Consider the following 20,199-nt stretch of genomic DNA (forward strand, 5'->3'; position numbering starts at 1 on the left):
ACTACCACGCATTGTGTTGGCTTTCCACACTCAAAGACCCTGCTGCCGCCTTGGACGTTGGGCCTTGCGCCTTCAGGAGTACAATTTTTCAGTAGTTTATAAGTCTGACCAGTTGCATCGAGACACCGATTGCCTGTCCCGTCATCCAGTCGACCCGCCAAGAAATAGCACGCTTGTGTGCTATTTCTGACTTTTCAAACTTTTGCCGAGAGCAACGCCAGGACACTCAGCTTCGCGAAATTATCAATCGCCTGAGCGCCGATCGCCATGACCCTTCCCTTCCTTTGTGCTCCGCGACGGCACCTTATACCGGCACAATATGCGACCTGATGGCCCCGACTTTCTACTAATAGTCCCTCAGCACCTATGCACAGCTGTTCTTCAACAGCTTCACGACGTTCCCACAGCGGGTCATCTAGGCGTTTCTCGAATCTACAACCATGTGCGCCGTCGGTTCTTTTATCCGGGCCTATACCGCACAATCCTCCGCTACGTGGCTGCTTGTAACCGCTGTCAACGCCAGCAAAAGCCATCAGTTTTACTAGCTGGACTTCTGCAGCCGATCAACATCCCCATAGACCCATTTTCGCGAGGGGGTCTGGATCTTCTAAGGCTTTTCCATTGTCCGCATCGGGGAACAAATTGATTGCGGTGGCTACTGATTACACCACACGCTACGCGGTCACACGAGCAATACCAACCAGTTGTGCAACTGATGTCGTTGCTTTCCTCCTCAACGACGTTATACTCGTCCACGGAGGTCCCCGCCAACGGCTCACCGACCGTGGCCGTTGCTTTCTTGCGCGTATAGTCGACGAGATCCTACGATTGTTCAACGTTCGTCATTATTTCACCACTGCCTACCATCCATAGACGAACAGGCTTACTGAAGGCCTGTCTATGTACGCTTCTGATGACCACCGCGACTGGGGCATAACGCTCCCATTTGTGACATTTGCATACAATTCGTCGCGTCACGACATTACCGGCTACTCCCCTTCTATCTTCTATACGGCCGTGAACCTCAGCTTCCTTTCGACAGCCTGCTCCCTTCTGCCGCCACTGCCAGCTCATATGCTCGTGACGCCATAGCCCGTGCTGATGCTGCCCGCATCGTTGCTCGCAACCGACTCGCAGCCTTCCAGCCCTCCCAGAAACGTCGCTATGATTTATGTCATCGCCACAACCAATATTCTTGCGGCTCTCTCGTGCTACTTTGGACCCCAGCTCGCCGCGTTGGTCTCTCGGAAAAACCTTTCTCCGTTATACAGGACACTACCGCATTTTACGACAGGTGACTCCAGTGACATACGAAATTGCGCCCTCGCATCCCGCAACGCGTGATTCCGTTCTCTCAACGGTAGGGTCCTCTGAGCAGCGTCATCTGATGACAGATAGCGGAAGTATTGTAAAAATGAATAAGAGCGCATTTAAAGCCTGCCGTACTCGTTGCGTCAGTGGCGCGCTACCTGTACTGGACCAGCTGGCTTCAGTAAAGCCCTTTTAAATCTAGCGCTTTAGGCAGAATGTGCCTAGGGCTTTTAGCATTCCTTTTGTTTTGCTTTGTTGTTGTGTATTCAGAGTGTATGCTGTGTGCTTCAAAAAAAATTGGTAATAAAGAAAAAAAAGTCAGTGGCGCAATGGATACGCATTACAAACCTGAGCACTTACAAATAAATTATATGTTCGAAAGCTGTGTATGTAATTTTTTTCTGAATTTGTTTTTAAATTGTAATATTAAATTAGGCTTCCAATATCTTTCCTGGGTGGTGCTCTTCTTTAGGTTGCATCATGTGATGTTTTTAATTCCTAATAGCCAAAAAACCAGTCGTGAGCACAGCCACAAGACAATAGCATGACAACGCTAACACTATTTAATCATTTTCAACGTAATCATTTCCTGCCTTTAGTGAGTGTATGTTACGTTATGTTAGACACAACTCTCGGTAACAATCGTCGTTTAACCCGCTGAGAGTCAACCAGAGACGAGAAAGAAGTTTCGGGACCCTACCGCTGAGGAGACGGAATTACGCCCCCGCAACGCATACCTCTACACCACGCAGCGAGACGGTCCATGCTGCACGCATCATGCCGTACTACACGGACCCAAATAAATGTTCTTTTAATGAAATCGTTACAGGATAATATGCTTATTATAAAAATAAACAATACTTTGATATTCACAACGGCATTTGCGCTGGAAGCGGTAAAAAGAGGCCACTAAATGATGCAGGTGATACTCGATTGCAGTGACCATTACATGGGTTCTCCTGCTATATCGAAAGTATATTCAAGAATCTTCTAAAGCGTTAAAGACGGACACTCTCACTGAAGAAACGTTTCAAGCACTGTATCGACACCATTGAGACTCTCTTGAAGAAACTAATGCTAACGTGCGGAGAGGAACGACATGCTAGATGCGAGGGCCGTAGCAGCGGTACTTGACTGCATTGTCTAGGAGGACGTTTTATCTGGGAGCAAAATCAAGGCACCCTGTGTGGATGCAGAAAAAATCATTTCTGCTTGGCCGCAGTCAGCAATTTAGGAACAGAAGGAAGTGATGGCATCTCGTGCCACATCCCATTACCCATTGTCACATATTCCGGTTTAGCCTACGTCGCTAGATATATTAGGTCAATCTGTGAGTAGGGGTGTGACGCTTGCGCTGTTCTTGAAACTGGCGAACGAAGCAGCGCAATGTACACTCTTATAAGAGTACGATATTCTAATGGACCGCATTATCCGACACCAGAATTCGTTGCCTAAGGTTTTTTTTCTTTAACAAAAAATCTCGCGTGCACCTATCACGCACAAATGCTCTCGAAGTACTTAAGATCCTGATTCAACCAGCACTTGAGAAGTCACCATTGAGTTGACCGGAAGAAATTGGCAACAGCCATGCTATTATAAGGTCCACTCCTTTGACCTGAAAAATTTCTCAAAATCCTTCTTGTCAATTATACCAAGGAGATGACAGACAGGAACTACAGGCCAGCTCCTTATGTGCACAAGCCGTTCATGAATATTTTGAGACTGAATTTTCTAGCCACAGGTCGAATTTTAATGAAATGATGAATCTGCAGTACAATGTCCATTGTAAGCAGTTCAATCTAATTTGGTTTCTTCTTTTTTTAATTTTTTGTCGCTCTTTTCAATTATGCATCGTTTATGCCCCTTTCCTTGTATAAAAGTTGTTCAACGACGTAGTAAACAGACTACGTCTGTCATACATGTGCGGCAGTCGCGAGACATTCGGCCTTTCAACCGACTGATGTGTTTTTGATGGAGCTAGAACAGCCCACTCCACTAGACAACTGAAATTTTACTATATTCATAAATGTTTGTTCCTTGCTCTGAATCTGAGACGCACCATGAATTTTTTAGCCCGTGCCTCTTTTGCTCTGAACAAAAACGGCAGCTGTTGACGAAATCTCCAGCCAACAGATTGCCATGCACTCGCGTCAGATTGCCCTACACCTACTTACAGCTTTCAAAGGCACACTGCATAGCCTGGTACATCTATTTTTGTACAAAAATTGGGGGCAAAAAGGGTTATTTCTTATTTATATTTTTTTTATTTAGAAGCATGCTGCCAGCCTATCATTATCAGGCTTTAGGCAGGAGCAGGCATACAATACATACATATTATCGCAGAAGAGAAGAAATACATTGAATTGATGGAACTATAACTAATGATCATAAATACAAGTCAACATTAGACCAGTAAGCTGCAAATTAAAATGAAAAATAGAAAAAATTAAGGCGAAACATGTTGCAAAAAAAAAAACAAAAAACTCAAAGGCTATCCAACCCGAAGCAACGATCTGAGTACAATGCAGCAAATGTGTTTAAATATTTAGGACAGCGCGCGACAGAAGGAAGATACACTTGTGCGTTGCACAACATCAGCAGATAGGGTACTCCAGTGGCAAGTCATTCTAGGAAAAAATGCTTCTTTAAAAACGTTGGTTTTGCAGGAGTATTCTTTAACCTTCTAAGGGTGATAGGAAAGTGTTGTTCGGGGGTAGCGGTTTCAATGTAAAGTGTTTTATCAACTCCTAATTGGTCGTGATAAAGCAAGTAAAAAAGCTTCGTTCTTTCCCGGTAACGTTTTTAGGCCAGGCTTTCCAAGTTGGCGTCTAGTAAGAGTTGGGTTGGAGATGTGCGCCAGTTATATGGGTTATAAATGAATCTTACTCATTTACGTTGTACTTTTTCCAGTTTAATGATGTTAGTTTGTATGTGGGGGTCCAAAATAGTGGCAGCGTATTCTAGTATCGGTCTGATGTACGTTTTGTAAGCTAGAAATTTTACGTTTTATGTTTTAGGTAAGTGTACCCGAAGCTCCATTCGACCGTGCTCGGCCGCACTGACGAAGACGCGCACGCGCGTGCTCGTATTAGTGGCTATATTTTATTCCTCATACACGGTAAATCTTGGACGCTGATTATGACGTCTTTGTATAAACCATAAATGGCGAAATGTCAAGACCTGCCGGCTGCAACTGATGCGGGCAAAGCGAACAGCTAGCGCGCGTTTCCCTTGCGCGTGAACGGTGGTAGCAGAGGGCAGCAGCGGGGCTGTGACGGCCCCACCGAGGCGCGGCGGGAGGTATAAAATGACCCCATTGGTAAGGCCGTAAGAGAAGAGAAGCACGCTCTCCCTCAAGACCGGCCGTGGGGAGAGGGGAGGGGGGATACTCGGAAAATGGCTTGTGCTTCTCCAGCTTGGTGCTGCGTCTCCCGCGGAATTTCTTGTGAAGCTCGGTCGAGCAGTGCTTGTAGTGTGTAACTGTTTTTTGAGTTGGCTTTGCCTCTCAGCCGTGACAATATATAAACAATATAACTTCTATTTTGGTGCATGGTGCACGCAGTACGAGGGGAAAACATAACAGTCGAATCTTCTATACACCGATGTGTTCTGACTGCGCGGTCAAAGATGGGATAAACATGCACATGTTACCTTCATATTATATGCCCAGGAAGGGCGTATAAATAAAATAACACTGTAACAATATTTTACAAATGATAAACATCGTCCGTATGTGTAAAACGTTATCGAATCAAATCCTTAACGTCGCAGGTTAAGTGTCCCCAAATTTTTATGCATATCTGCGCATGCTAAATTTCAAGAATTCGATCTAGAAGACAGAGAGCCTGAAGATATGTGGACTGATGTTCGTGATATATTACAAGAAGTTGCTACTAAGGTACTTCCAAAGCAAAATGGTTATCTGAAGAGGCTTTGCAAATAGCTGAGGAAGGGAATATGGCAAAAGTTATGGGGGAAAGAAAAAGATACAAGGTTCGCAATGCGGATTTTCAGAAAATAGCAAGAGGAGATAAGAATGCCTTCCTGAACATACAGTGCGAAACAGTTGAGGACACAGCCAATTGAGGAACGCAAGAGCTCTGTATAAGACAATCAAAGATATCAAAGGAAGCTTCGGAGCTAAGATGGGCGTGATAAAGGATAAACGAGGCAGGGACCTCACTGAAGCCTCAGAGATAAATAAGAGGTGGTAGGAATACACAGAACTGTAAAAGAAGGCCCCGGATGTGCAAACCGAACATGAGACGGTTGTGATTACTGATCCGAGCCTGGCATCCTGAAGACTGAAGTTGAATGGGCCCTTAGCCAGCCTTGGTAAGAACAAAACTAGCGGAATTGATGGCATGCCAGCTGAGTTGCTTCAAACCCTCAACACGACGCCGTTAACGTTATGTATACACTATGTCGGCAAATTTGGACAACCCTACAGTGGCCACAGGATTGGAGGAGGCCAGTTTACATCCCCATCCCAAAGAAAGGCAGTGCCAAAGATTGTTCCAACTACCGCACGATTGCGCTAATTTTGCATGCTAGCAAGGCGATGTTGAAAATCCTCCAAGGTAGGCTGCAGTAGTATGTGGATCGGGAGCTTCCGGACGTGCAAGCTGGGTTTCGCAAGGGCAGATGAACTAGAAACCAGATTCCCAACCTTCGCTGGATCATGGAAAAAGCAAGAGAGTTCCAGAAACCCATCTACTTCTGCTTTATTGATTATGCGAAAGCGTTTGAATGCGTAGATTACAGCAGATTGTGGCAAGCTCTTCAAGAGGTGGGAGTTCCAATTCACCTCATCTATCTCCTCAGGAACCTGTATGAAGGGCAGGAGGCCTTCTCATTCTCTAGTGATGGATCAGTCAAGCCGAACGCAGTACAGATGCCAATTATTGTAGAATACCGTTAGTTTCGAAAACGCGCAGCTTTTATTGCGATAGCAATACTGCGCCAGGTTTCGAGCCGTCTCATATCTCAGTCGGACGCCATGCTTGACCTTGAACAGCCGAGGAGGCGGAGGAGGAGTAGAAGAAGAAGAAGAATAAGAAGAAGAAGAAGACTGGTAACTTATGCTCTCGCATCATGCTGTTAAAGTATGAGCTTAAGTGTCCCCAATAATGTAGCACCTTACACTGACAGGGCGTGATCGGGGAATAATGTAGCAAGCAAAAGAAGCTTCCGTCATTGTTCGCAATTCAACCAGGTTTAACGAGAGTTCAACCACAACTAATGCTTTTCAAATGTTGTTAGGTAGCACGACGACTGAAGCAGCGGCGTTGAAACCCGCGTAGGAAGTCCACTGCACGTTGCCGTGTTTATCTATGCGTGCAGATAATATGAACAATGCTTTCTAGGAGATGTCACGACAAAGATCAGAAGACGCAGATCACTCTCTGTTCTCCTTCCTTAGTGCTGCGCGTCTTTTCCTACGCGTTCTAAATTCAATCTTGTGCAACTTGACAAAACCTAACAGCGCCCAGGAACACACACCCGAGAAAGAACGACACTTGGTAGCCGCTTCTCCTCGTGCTTTCTTCGTTCTTTCTCAGTTGTGTGTGTCTTCCTGGACGCTATTACCTCTTATCAGTTTGCAATGCACTATCTAGCCCGTCCTCAAATTTTGTTAAAGGTGTGGTGTAAGAAACTATAATTCAATATACAGAGTCCGAATACATCAGCAGCCTGATTATACCCTCTGCATGACGAAGGCCTCTCCCATATTACTTCAGTTACCCCTGCGACCTTCGTAACCTCAACCGCCCATCGAACTTTCAGTCTCCTCCTGCTAGGCTTTCTTTCCCGTTTTACTACAACCCCCTCCAAAATGTATGCATTACGTAATTCGCAGAAGTGCTGATGTGCATTGGCTGAAGATTTTCGGCGTGTACGCTGTCGATACTCTGATAAATGTATTACCCAGGTCCTCACAGAATAGCCAAACCTAGGTTAATTGGCAATGCCGAGCCATGTTTGCACAATGGGCGCCTGAAGCGAACACATGCTCGACTGGGCCAACAGCAAGTGTGCAAGATTTAGTTGAGCAGCAGTGTCAGTTCTTAGATTTAGTTTTAACAGTAGCAATTCAGTTATTACGTGGGCTCACCCTCCAAGCTTTGGTTTCATCGTCACCACACGTGTTTTCAATTGCCCGCTCTATCGCGAACATTGCTCAAGAAGCCCGTCATTTTTCAAAGTCGTCCCACCCTGGGAACCCACCAATCTCGAAGCGGTATTGAGGAGCCCAGCAAGCTCCCAAATACTACCACCACTGCTTCTACCCTTCCTCATCGGTAAAATGTGACCCCAATATCACTGTCATTTTTAAGCACGTTTCCCACACTGCCGTCAATTTCATAACCATTAATCATGCAATTATCGACATAGACATTGCCAACTTCTTTTACTTTATTGGTGAACCATTATTTATTCTTTAAAACTTATGGAATGATAGCTGCTGTGTCTGATCTGTTAGATATCCTAGACCTCTCGAGCCTGTCCAGGGAATTGAAGTCATGGGATGCACGGCGTCCATTATGATTGTATCTATAGATATACTATGTGAATGATATGTGCGTGTTATTTGCAATGTATGTCAAGAAACCAAACGTGAACGAGATATAAATTTCCTGACAGACTAATACCGCTATCACATGAGTAAATGTAATGTCCTTACAATCCAATGGCATTAGCACATCAAGTCATTATTCGCCTGCTACGCGAGAAAATCTAATGTCACTAAGTTCGAATAATATTCGCCATTGGAAGGGTTTGGGGAACTCAATCGGATTCGATCGCGAACCGAATGTGTATCTCAACGCCAGATACACAGCAGAAACAAGCAAGGTGGCAGCAATTGTACGCACACTGAAAGTAAAAGAAATATATATTTCTTGAGTTGTGTTTTACAGTCAATTTAAGTGTAAAATTATTCGCATTTCGGGCTCTCGTAGAACGCTATTATACTCTCGGCCATAGCAGCGGCCCAGCCATGCTAACCGCAAATGCGCGCCAGAATTTGAAAAAACCACCTTATTCAAAAGAAAGAGAAATAATAGAAGCGTTTTAGATATGGGAAGCAGGAGAAGACAAGTGCGTAAGCACGCCGTCAGTTACGCTAACCAGTCTTGAGATAAAGCTAATAAAGGAGCGTAGGTGCGTGGGGTTGTGACACGTCCTGTGCAGTGAGATTGCGAGATCCTTTTTTTCGATTATGCGCGTCTACTGCATTAAACGTAATCCTGTTATCAATAAACCATATAGTTGTCAGTGCGCACTTGTCGCGTGTACGGCAGTTTTCCTGCTTCCTTGTGTGTCAGCGAGCAAATTCCGAAGCGCTGATAAGGCGGTCGATGAAAGGACGGCAGTAGGCATCGGCTAATTGCTGTGATCGGAGAGCGGGCTTGTTCTCAGAGTCGTCAAAACAAGCTGTTGTGATATACGTCGGGCAAAGAGATGGTCGGCTCTGGTCAGAGGTGGAAATACATTGAGAAGAGAAACAGCAAGATGATTCCGAAGGAAATGTCTTTCTACCAACTAGCAGCCTCCATTGCGGCTTTGCTTGAGTTGGGAATTCATACTGAATTCTTTTCATGAAGCATGTAGGAAAGACGGGGCGGAAATGTTGCATCGCAATCACAAGGCGCCAGGACGTCGGATATGCTGATGCGGCATGGTAAAAGGGACGAACAGCGAAGGTGGTCGGAAAGGAAGCTGCCCGGGTAGTAAGGTTAGTATGTAGGGGCAATCAAAAGAACGACGCTCAGGAAGGCGGAAGAAGCGCCGATCGCTCTCGCGCTCACACAACAAGACATTAAGGTGGTCATCAGCGAGTCTCAGGAAGCGATACGCAATTTTGATTTAGGGAGGGCATCACCAGAGGCAGCACGCATACTAGCGAACGCCTAAAGTTTAGAGTTCAATCCTCTTTCTTTGGGCGCCTCCACACCAAACCCTTCAAGGTAATGAGGGAGCTCACGAGCTTGTCCGAGGGCAGACTTTGAGGCCAATTTCCACGAGTCTCTCCGAGGACGGACACAATTCAGGAAACGAGCAGCTACACTTTTCACGGGATATTACGCAGTGCTGCAATCTTAGTGGAATATAATATTCAGAAGCGCATACGAAGCTCAGCAAGAATGAGGAAGCAGCATGGAGGCACTTTTCAGTACCCAGCCACGTTGCGTAGGCCTGGCTTAAACGACCTGGGGAGAACCCTAGCCCGTATTATGTGCGCCTAATCCACACCTTTAGTGGATAGCAAGCAGTCATGGGAAGTTTCGCGACGCAGCGAAGACCTCGAAGAGCAAAAAACAACAAGCCTTCAAAGCCACTGGGCTCGGTCTTAGCCGTCTGATAAGTACGGGAGAGCGAGGCCGTCATCCTGATTATCTGATATAATAGTTTTTCTGTGCTATTAAACATTTGAACACATTAAAGATCCCTAAATGGCCGAAATTGCTGCGCAGCTCTCCGCTACAGCACCTCTCACTAGCTTCCTCCCTCCATATGGTGTGGTTGAGGTGTCCACGGGCAAAGCGACAGATAAAACGCCTTTCCTGCAAACCAATTATTATATTCCTATACTGCGGATCCGGTCAACGGCCAACGCTCGTGAAACATGGTTCAAAGATTGTTGAGCTTCTACAAGTTTTTTATTAGGAGATTGGCTGTGACAATCTTTAAAGCAAACGAAAAATTTTAATTAACAGATTTTGATTGTTACGCGAACAATGCGAACAGTTTCATTAACGTTCTGAAAAACATTAGCACAAGAATTTATTCTCCTTCGCTCATCGCTGTAACGCTCTATACTTGGTCGCAGACGCAGGCTCCACAAGGACCCCGTCTATAACAACGTTGCAGTTGATGTAAGCCGCGTGGAGATAATGTAGGTGATCGTCCTCCTCGCAATCAAGTGTCAGTAGAAACTTGCTAAGCGATCCTGCAAGTGCACAGACAGCGACGAGGCGCACCATTGAAGCCTCAGCAACGAACTCTGCAGCGTGCAGCTCCGCCCACCACAGACCCAATTTTGTGTTTCCTCTATGCTCCCACAGAGCGGCGGAACATTCATGACTGCAAAATCGAGAGGCGTAGAAAAACATCCACCCGCCCTTAAAAAAAGCCACCTGCACAATCTCCCACCTCACACCTTATCTGTGGCATTGCCTAAACACCCAAGTCATCTTCTGTCTACTTATCTCACCTTCACGCCAACATCCGCACGCCTTCACACTCTAAAAAATTATTTTGCGTGTGTGCAGCTTCGGTAAGGTGAAATACAGTTCATTGTAATAAAGACGTCTTAATCGTCGCAGGCTGTCAGAGCTAGCTCGCATTTGATTAACGATCACCCTGGTAAATTTTACCCATCCTTCATTGCAATCAATCCTTGAGTATTCTTAGGTCCAACGCGCAGGAAACGCGAAGAAAGCTGGCTCTTGTGGACATATTTTTGGGGATAACTGCGAATAAATTCTACCTACAGCAAGCATGGGGACTCCAGGAACCCACGGTACACGGATTTCAGCTCACGACCTGGTCGCTAGTCAAGCACACGGCCCGCTGAGCCGCGAAATAAAGACTACGCGCGCCTTCATTAGTGGTGGCGTAGCGGTAGAACATCCGCCTCGCATGCAAGAGGACCAGGGTTCGAATCCCGGTGCCGAGCAATTCTCCACCGGATAAAAAAAAAACAAATATCCACGTATCGATGAAATTGCATGACCAGGTTTGGGGTGCGACTTGATGCCGGTGAACACTTCCGGCAACGCACTCCCTCATCAGAACAGGCGTTGGTCACCCTGGTGCAGTAATTGACCGCAACCTCCCATGATTAGTCTTACAAAACCCCGGTCCTCAGTCACTAGCGGCTGCGGAACAACTGACCACGGCGGCGGTCACACCTGTGACGCAGCAGAGGGTGCTAAAGATTTCTGGCTCCACTGGACAGGCCGTCATTAAAAACTGACCCTGGGAACGTTTAACGCTAGAACCCTAGCTAGTGAAGCTATTTTAGCAGTGCTGTTAGAGGAACTAGGGGGTATGAAATGGGATGTCATAAGGCTTAGTGAGATTAGGAGGCCGAATGAGGCATGTACTGTACTGAAGGGTGGGCATGTACTGTGTTATCGAGGCTTACCAGAGAGGAAACAACTGGCAGTAGGCTTCCTTGTCAATAAGTATATAGCGGGTTTTATAAATGAATTATATAGTATTATTGAGAGGGTGGCAGGCATCGTAATTAGGCTTAACAAGGGGTATAAACTGAAGGTTGTACCGGCCTATGCCCCTACAAGGGGTTATAATGACAAGGCAGTTGAAAGCTTCTACGAAGGTGTAGAATCTGCATTGCGAAAAGTAAAAAAGCAGTATAACGTACTAATGGGCGACTTCAATGCCAAGGTAGGGAAAAATCAGCCAGGAGATCAGGCAGTAGGTGACTATGGCATTGGTTCTAGGAATAGCAGGGGGGAGTTACTAGCTGAGTTTGCTGAGCGCAATAACTTAAGAATCATGATACCTTCTTCAGCAAACGGAAGAACCGGAAATGGACATGGATAAGTCCTAACGGGGAGACTAAACATGTAATTGACTTGATATTTTGTTCAACCCACGCCAATATGCAAGATTTAGAAGTAATCGGGAAAGTGCGATGCAGTGACCACACGATGGTGAGGTCCCGAATAAGTCTAAATCAGTAAAAGGAATGCAACAGATTGGTAAGAAATGTGTCCATCTACGAATTAGAGGTGAGGGGGAGGGTAGAAGAGCTCAGGATCTCGCTACAGAATAGATATTCAGCTCTAACCGAGGATGGCGACATTACCCTACAAGCAATAAACAATAATTTCAGAGATATCATTACTGAGTGCGGTGTAGACGTAGGCGGTAGGCTAGTTAGATAGCATACCGGTAAGCTGTCTAAGGAGGCGAATGATTTAATTAAGAAACGCCAGAGTAAGAGAGCTTCCAATCCAACAGACCAGATAGAATTAGCAGAGATATCAAAGCTTATCAATAAGCACAAAGTGGCCGATATAAGGAAGTATAGCATGGAGAAAATTGAGCATGCTGTAACGAATGGGGGAAGCCTTCATGCGGTGAAGAAGAAATTAGGTATAGGCAAAATGAGATGTACGCGCTAAGTAACAAGGAGGGCAACGTCATCACGAATATGGACAAGATAGTCAAAGTAGCCGAGGAGTTCTATACAGATCTCTACAGCAGCTAAAGTAGTCAGGACCGCAAGGAGACTGGCGGGAGGGAAAAACAGTCAGACGTTCTACCAGTGAGGAAGAACGAGTTCAAGAAAGGATTAAAAATTAAAACAAAGGTGAAATCAGCTGCAGAGGGTCAGATAACTATAGATTTGCTGAATGACGAGGGGGATATCGTTCTAGAAAAACTGCCAACCTGTATAGGCAGTGCCTGGTGTCATCGACGACACCGGAGCAAAGGAGAAACGCAAACATTATCCTCATTCATAAGAAAGGGGACTCTAAGGACCTTAAACATTACATATCAATCAGCTTACGGTCTGTTACCTACTAAGGCAATCGCTAATAGAATCAGGACAATCTTAGACGGCAATCAAGCACAGGATCAAACAGGGGTTCGGAAACGGTTTCAGTTCAGTTTAGTCGTTCAGTCGTGTCCGACTCTTCGTGACCCTATGGACCATGTCACGCCACGCTTTCCGGTCTCTCACTATCTTCCTAACATCACATAACTTCATCTGCTGTGCCGTTCGCTGCCTACCCCTTCTCCGGCGAGCCTCAGCCTTTCCCAACATCAAATCTTTCTCCAGCGACTCCTCTCTTCTCACCAGGAAACGGTACTCTACTATTGATAATATCCGTATCATTAACCAGGTGATAGAAAAGTGTTCGGAATATAACCAGACCTTATACATAGCATTTGACTCAGTAGAAACCTCGGCGGTGAGGCAGGCATTGCGAAATCAGGGAGTAGACTAGCCATACCAAAATTTCTGGAGGATATATATAGTTGCTGCACAGCAACCATAGTTCTGCATAAAGAAAGTAACAAAATTCCCATAAATAAAGGTGTTAGACCAGGAGACACGATCTCACCAGTGCTATTGACAGCTTGCTTAAAGGAAGTATTCAGACACTTGGAATGGAAGCAGTTAGGGATAAGGGTAGGTGGGGAATACCTCAGTAATCTGCGATTTGCTGATGACATTGTTTTGCTAAGTAACTCAGGAGATGAACTGCGAAGAATGATTGGTGAACTAGACAGGAAAAGTAGAAAGGTGGGCCTGAAAACAATATGCCGAAGATCAAGGTAATGTTCAACAGCCTCGGGAAGGAACAGCAGTTTACGTTAGGTAGCGAAGCACTGGAAGTAGTAAGCGAATATGTCTACTTAGAACAGGCAGTAACCGCAGATTCGGACCATGAAAAGGGAATAACAAGAAGAATAAGATTGGGATGGAGCGCATTTGGCAAGCACTCGCAGATTATAACTAGCAGATTACAAGTATCACTTAAAAGGAAAGTATACAGCAGTTGCATCTTACCTGTACTCACCTGTGGGGCTGTATCGTGGACGCTAACCAAGAGGGTTCATATTTAGTTGAGGAAAACGCAGAAAGCTATGGAACGAAAAATGGTAGGGGTAACATTAAAGGTCCACGGAAACGGCCCCCAAGAAACCACTGATAAACGTGTTCAGTGTGTAGAACACATCCTTTTGAGCATTAACGCAAAGTATAACTCCTTGGAACAAAGCCACCGATTTATTAATAATTTTTAAAAACAGCGTTTTTTGAAATTCGCGGGCAGAGGGAATGTCGCTTGGCGGTGTCGCATGGAACTATTTCCTAATCCCGTGACGTCACGGGTCGGTTGACTGGCAAGGCTACGCAAGGCTTGCTAGAAGCTGCCATTCGCTGCGGTCACTGCAACCATGACGTCACGAACACACTTCCGGTAGCTGCGAAAGTCGTCTGCTCGTGCGCTGCTCGAACTCTGTGCGGGCTGTTACTGCTCGCCGCCCTTATCGGTTAGGTGGCCATTGCCCATTAAGTGCAATAACCGAAGCGACGCAGGGATCGGCAGAACGAAGCTGCATTTACAAATATCTTATTTATATAACGTGGTTTCAGGAGTATCGGAGTGTTGTCCGACGAGGCGTCAACAACATGGTCAAGCACCGCACGATGGCAGCACCTCCTTGACCGCCGAAAACATCGCCGCTGTGGCCCCTCCTCCCGCATACCGTTCGCGAACGACACGGCGGATCGTTAGCACCGATGTCCGAAATAAAGCGGGCAAAAATTTGTTGGCGTCTGGAATTTTGAGCCGAATATCAAGTATGAAGCCCTCGTGAGGATCGCTGACCAGCAGCAAATTGCTGGTAAGAGCGATAGCCGTGATACAAGCTAGTTTCTGCTCAAGCCAGCTGCCGCTGGTGCATTTCGGCTGATCCGATCTGCTCGTACTAGCTCTGCGATTAATGCGTCGGCAGAGTTAATCCTATAATTATTTTACTATGGCAGGATAGGAATCACTATAAGGCAGTTTCATAAGTAGACGATTTACGACAGCGTTGATCATGTTCCAAAGCGTCGACCGCCGCGGCTTCGAAGCGAAACAATAGGCCTAGTGACGACTAGGGACGGTCACGCACGGCGCCGGCGTTCGCCGCGCTCGCACGTTCCACCCCCGCGGTAATTGTGTAACGTACCTCAGTCTGCTCGCGGCATCCCGTGCTGCAAGCGTTGCAAACTGGTGTACTTTCATAGATAAGGCCGCGTATTTTTTGGCGTTCTGCTCAGCAACAAGCCGTTCAAACGATACTGTAGGCACGACAAGGCTTCAGTACGCAGTCGCTACGCTGTCGGCCGTAATCGAAGACGTCGGGCGGCACCATTATCTATACATCGATCTTTAAACGTGATACAGTGGGCAAATGAATAACCGTTGTGATGCAGACCCGCTCGTACGTTTCGCGCACTCGGGCGCCGACGAGTAACTTCCGTCAACAGACGCCGTCATAACCTCGGTTAACGACGCAAACCGAGGTCGTCAAGCTCGGTTTGCGGTAACCGCGGTTAGTGATGCAACCATGGTTTGGTCCGCCGTGTAACATAGGATAACCACGGGTTCGCGGTTACACTAACCGTCGCTGCGCGAACTGGCGAACTCCTCAGGCGTGTGCAAGCGAGGACGGGTTGGCGCGAGTACGCCAGCGAGCAAGCGCGCGGCAACCGGAAGTTCGTCGAAGTGACGTATGTCTGGGCGGAGCTTTGAACTTGCTTGTATTCTTTGTTTTTTTATGGCTCCCTTCGGCGTACGAGTTGAGAGGGAAAATTGGAAGGGTCATTTTTAATCGCCGATATCTCTGGTGTTGCAGAAGCTAGATCGAAAATTTTTGCGGGAGAATGATGAGTGGTTCAATAACTATCAGTGTTATGGCGTTGTTTACCCTTCTTTGTGACCCCTTTCAGTGGTCCTTTAAGAGATAGGAAGCGTACAGAATTGGTCAGAGAAATAACTTAAGTTACTGACATTCTAGTGGAAATCAAGAAGAAGAAATGGGCATGGGCAGGGCAGGTAGTACGAAGAGAGGATAACCGATGGTCGCTTAGGGTAACAAACTGGATTCCAAGGGAATGAAAGCGTAGCAGGGGGCGGCAGAAAGTTAGGTGGGCGAATGAGGTTAAGAAGTTCACAGGGGACAAGTGGATGCAGCTAACACAGAACCGGGCTAATTAGAGAAATATGGGAGAGGCGTTCGCCCTGCAGTGGATATAGTCAGGCTGATGATGATGATGGTGAGTGTGTGCGTGTCGCGGTTTCTCGGAAACTGTCATTTTACTACGTATGTTCTCATTAAGAAATTTGTGAAAACCAGGAGAACTAAAAAGGGCTTTTTTGCTTGATTTTGCATAGCGGTGACTTAATGCGGTGGCCGCTGGAACTTCATAGCGATAAGATACGCTGCAGGCTCAAAAGATGGCATTTGGTTGGAGTGTTTCTTGATAGCTTCAGTGTTATCATATCATATCGTATATTGAAGCAGCGTTCGCTGCATAAACTGCGTACCTGCATCGGTTCCTAGGTGCAGAAGCATGTAACATGATGCCATTGTCGCTCCACGCGCTCTTTCTTTTCTTTAATGGAAAGAACATCAAAATATTAATTTTATTCCCAACGCTCTTTCTGCGCAGGGTTTTCACGAATTCAAGTGAACATGCTGGACGGATCTCGATGTAGTTCGAGCAAGGCGTTCATCAAGCCCGTCGTGTCTTTAAGACCAAACTTGCACATATCTCTGCTCTCCAAGGCGACCAAGGTGAGCACAAAAGTTCGGGCCTTAGAACAAACACACAAGCGCAGTTGCGCAGTTAGGGATGAGCCAAGAGTGGACGAAGACGAGAAGAGAGAAACACCACGTGACCTTTTTGGGCTGGTTATACTCTTCGTCATACATCAACAGGCCCGTATTCTGCAGTTACGAGAGTAGAACTGCTGAGCTCGGAGGCATCACCAACAGTGGGCGAAAACATGTTCCCGTCGGCCCGACAAGAATATGACGTACCGTGCCGTTTTGCTGAAACTTCGCGCCGAGCTGCTGGATATGTGCAGAGTGCTTTCTTGAACCGTTTGCATGTTGGTATTTGAAATCCTACAATATGGAGAAACTTTATGTTGCACAAGAATTCAGGTCTCCCAAGCCACCCTGGCCTCACAAATTGATGCCTAAACAGTCCATGATGCTGGCAGTGTGGCTGGCAAAGATTATTCCGGAATTATTCTAGCCATCTTAATATATTGGAGTCTAGATCTCTGAGGGAAAGTTTCAATCCTAAGCGCCGGTGAGATATTTTGTCAAGTGCTTATGCGCAGTCTGAAAAAAACTGCATATGTGTTGAGGCAACAACCAAGATTAGCATGCACGTCATGAATGCCATTTCACGAGAACATCCTTTCCAAACGTTATGCTTTGAATTGTGAAAAATGTTTTAACGTGATCTGGGAATCAATGACTGTGAAAATATAAGGCATACACATTTCTCAGAAAAGTGTTTCGAGTTAATTTCGTTGATGTCGGCTGATGAGGACAGATTACAGCACAGCTCTATTAACAGAAAAGGCTGTTATACCTCATACTCACGGAAGCGGCGCAGTAGGGCTTTCCGATGTCCTTCGTGAACACAGAAGAAAATTCCTGATTGAATGCATTAGCAGTGTCAGCATCTTATTATTTGAATGCACTCGCAGTAAGGTAAGCATTCGCGGAAGAAAATACAACATGTGAAAATTGAGCATATTCTAAAGAACGGTCATAGACTGAATGCGGTAAAAAGAAAATTAGGCATAGACAAACATCAGACGTATGTCCTGACGGGCAAGGCGGGTAATGCCATTACTAACACCGACAAGATAATCAAGGTAGCCTGAGCAGTTCTCTAGTGACCTATTCGCGATTCCAGCAATCCATGCGGCACCTGGTGGCAAAACCATGCAAACGCGCCAAAGAGGTCCAGCAGCAGACGCCCCTTGCTCGCGCTATGGAAACCCTCTAGCAAAGCGCTCGTAGCACCGCGAAAAAGGACAAAACCAAAGGCAAACCGATTCTGCAGCCGTTCCGCAGCACAGTGGAACAATGTTTCATGTATTTACTTCGTGATCCCGCGATCGGCGCCAGAGAATTGAGGCATTTTCAATCTCCGCTGAACGCATTGAAAGTGCCGTCTACATATAGTCTCGTCAGTTTTTGTCGTACGATTGCTTTACTGGTATCAACTGCCTTCCACTAACCTTCCCAAGGGACGGAACACCTACGGATAAGTACGATTGAACAACAATACGTGCTAAGCTGCTCGACTTCTCGCGTCACGTACAAAATTCGATCGGCGCAAGTATAAACAACTCCTAGTTTGTGACAGCTTGATTATAGCGCTTTTTAAGCTAGTTCTGCTAAGAACGTCATCATCAAATGCGCGTAAGGGAGCACTCTACGACGATCGGCTTAATTCTTCGCCGCGTCAGGCAGGCTTCTCGAGATCTGCAGGCCACGCAGCGCGTGACTGCCCTCTATCTATACCGCACGTGTTACGGAAATTGGGTCCGTTGTGTGATCACGCTCGCCTATGCGGCCGCTCGCTTTTAGCGTTACAGCTTGTCAGCCTTTAATAATATCACAGAATCGGTATAGTTTTGTCGGCGACAAGTCTCTGACAACTTCGCTGTGAACTGATCAAGCCGGCACCTTTATTTTTTTTAATATATTCTCGAATAAAGATGGGATTCCCTGGCGACCTCACTTGCAGGGCGCTCATTTGGTGAAGGGCTTGAACGCGTATCACCCCTCGCAAATTATCAGAGCAGCATGCAGTGATCAAAAGTCCTGAAGCCTAAGGATTATAGTCTCAGCCGCAAAATGAAACCGTCACGCCATCAAGGCCTAAAGGCATTTATTTATTATTTTATATTTAGTTATTATTTATTTTGTTGTAGTGATCTATCGAGGGTACCGGTGCAGTCTTATGACCATGGTACCCTCGTCTGTATATTTATGCATTTTGTAAATATGTTAAATCTAATAACCTTTCAACTTCAAGGCATTTAAAATGCCTCGAAATGATTTATTACCACAGCCAGAAACGGTCTGATAGCATTTCATGGCAATTCTTTCTTTAATAACACCGTACGGCTTCATTTTGCGACTGAGACAAAAATCATTTGGTTTCAGGACTTCTGACCATGACTGTACATAACACCTCAAATGCAAAATTAGCCCAATCACTAATATATTCATAAAAAAATTAGGGACATTCAATTAACTCAAGAATATACTGAAGCCAAAGCTTATATATGCCAGTGCTCAAAATGAAACTTAGATGAGCCCGCACGGTGTTTTGAGCTCAAGTTCTTGGTGGCCCTACGTATACACACGTGCCTTTCATCCATCTTGTCCCAGTCAAGTTCAGTTCTAGAATATTTCATCATCATCATCATCAGCCTGACTATAACCACTGCAGGGCGAAGGTCTCTCGCATATTTCTCCACTTAACCCGGTTCTGTGCTACCTGCATCCACTTGACCCCTGCGAACTTCTTAACCTCATCCGCCCACCTAACTTTCTGCCGCCCCCTGCTACGCTTTCCTTCCCTTGGAATCCAGTTTGTTACCCTAAGCGACCATCGGTTATCGTCTCTTCGCCCTACATGTCCTGCCCATGCCCATGTCTACTTAGGACAGGTAGTAACCGCAGATCCGGACATTGAAAAGCAAATAACAAGAATAAGATTGTGATGGAGCCCATTTGGCAAGCACTCGCAAATTTTGACTAGCAGCTTACCGGTATCGCTCAAGAGGAAAGTATACAACAGTGTCATCTTGCCTGTACTCACCTATGGGGCTGAAAAGTGGACTCTAACCAAGATAGTTCTACTTAAGTTGAAGACAACCCAGTGGGCTATGGAACAAAAAATGGTCGGGGTAACATTAAGAAATAGGAAGCGTGCAGAGTGGGTCAGAGAAGTAACTCAAGTTACCGACATTCTAGTGGAAATTAACAGGAAATGGGCATGGGCAGAATATTTCAAACTTGTGATATATGCTGAAGTAAAAGTGGAGTAAACATTTCACAGTAAGAAAAGGATATTAGTAAAACAAATGAATTATTTTACAGATATATCAAAACATCACCTTATCAGTGCAGTTAAGTTCAGTCGTGTCCGACTCTTTGTGACCCTGTGGACCATATCACGCCACGCTTTCCGCTCTGTCACTATCTTCCTAACATCACATAACTTCATCTGCAGCACCTCGAGGATGCCATCTGACTATCGCGTTCGCGGCCTAGCCTTCTCCGGTAACCCTCAACCTTTCCCAGCAT

The 20,199-nt window shown here is 45.9% G+C and overlaps 1 protein-coding gene across 1 annotated transcript in view; it reads left to right on the forward strand.

Moving 5' to 3' along the window:
• The window catches only part of LOC146175270 (uncharacterized), a 303,458-nt gene that overhangs the window by 121,206 nt on the left and 162,053 nt on the right, over positions 1-20,199 (forward strand). Inside the window, exon 5 of the mRNA XM_084584704.1 lies at positions 16,523-16,647. Within this exon, the coding sequence (XP_084440830.1) occupies positions 16,523-16,647 (125 nt within the window). The remainder of the gene's footprint in view (positions 1-16,522; positions 16,648-20,199) is intronic.

The sequence above is a fragment of the Amblyomma maculatum genome, chromosome 11 (genome assembly GCF_055883805.1).
Source record: "Amblyomma maculatum isolate TAMU_Amacu chromosome 11, ASM5588380v1, whole genome shotgun sequence".
Lineage (NCBI taxonomy): Eukaryota > Metazoa > Arthropoda > Arachnida > Ixodida > Ixodidae > Amblyomma > Amblyomma maculatum.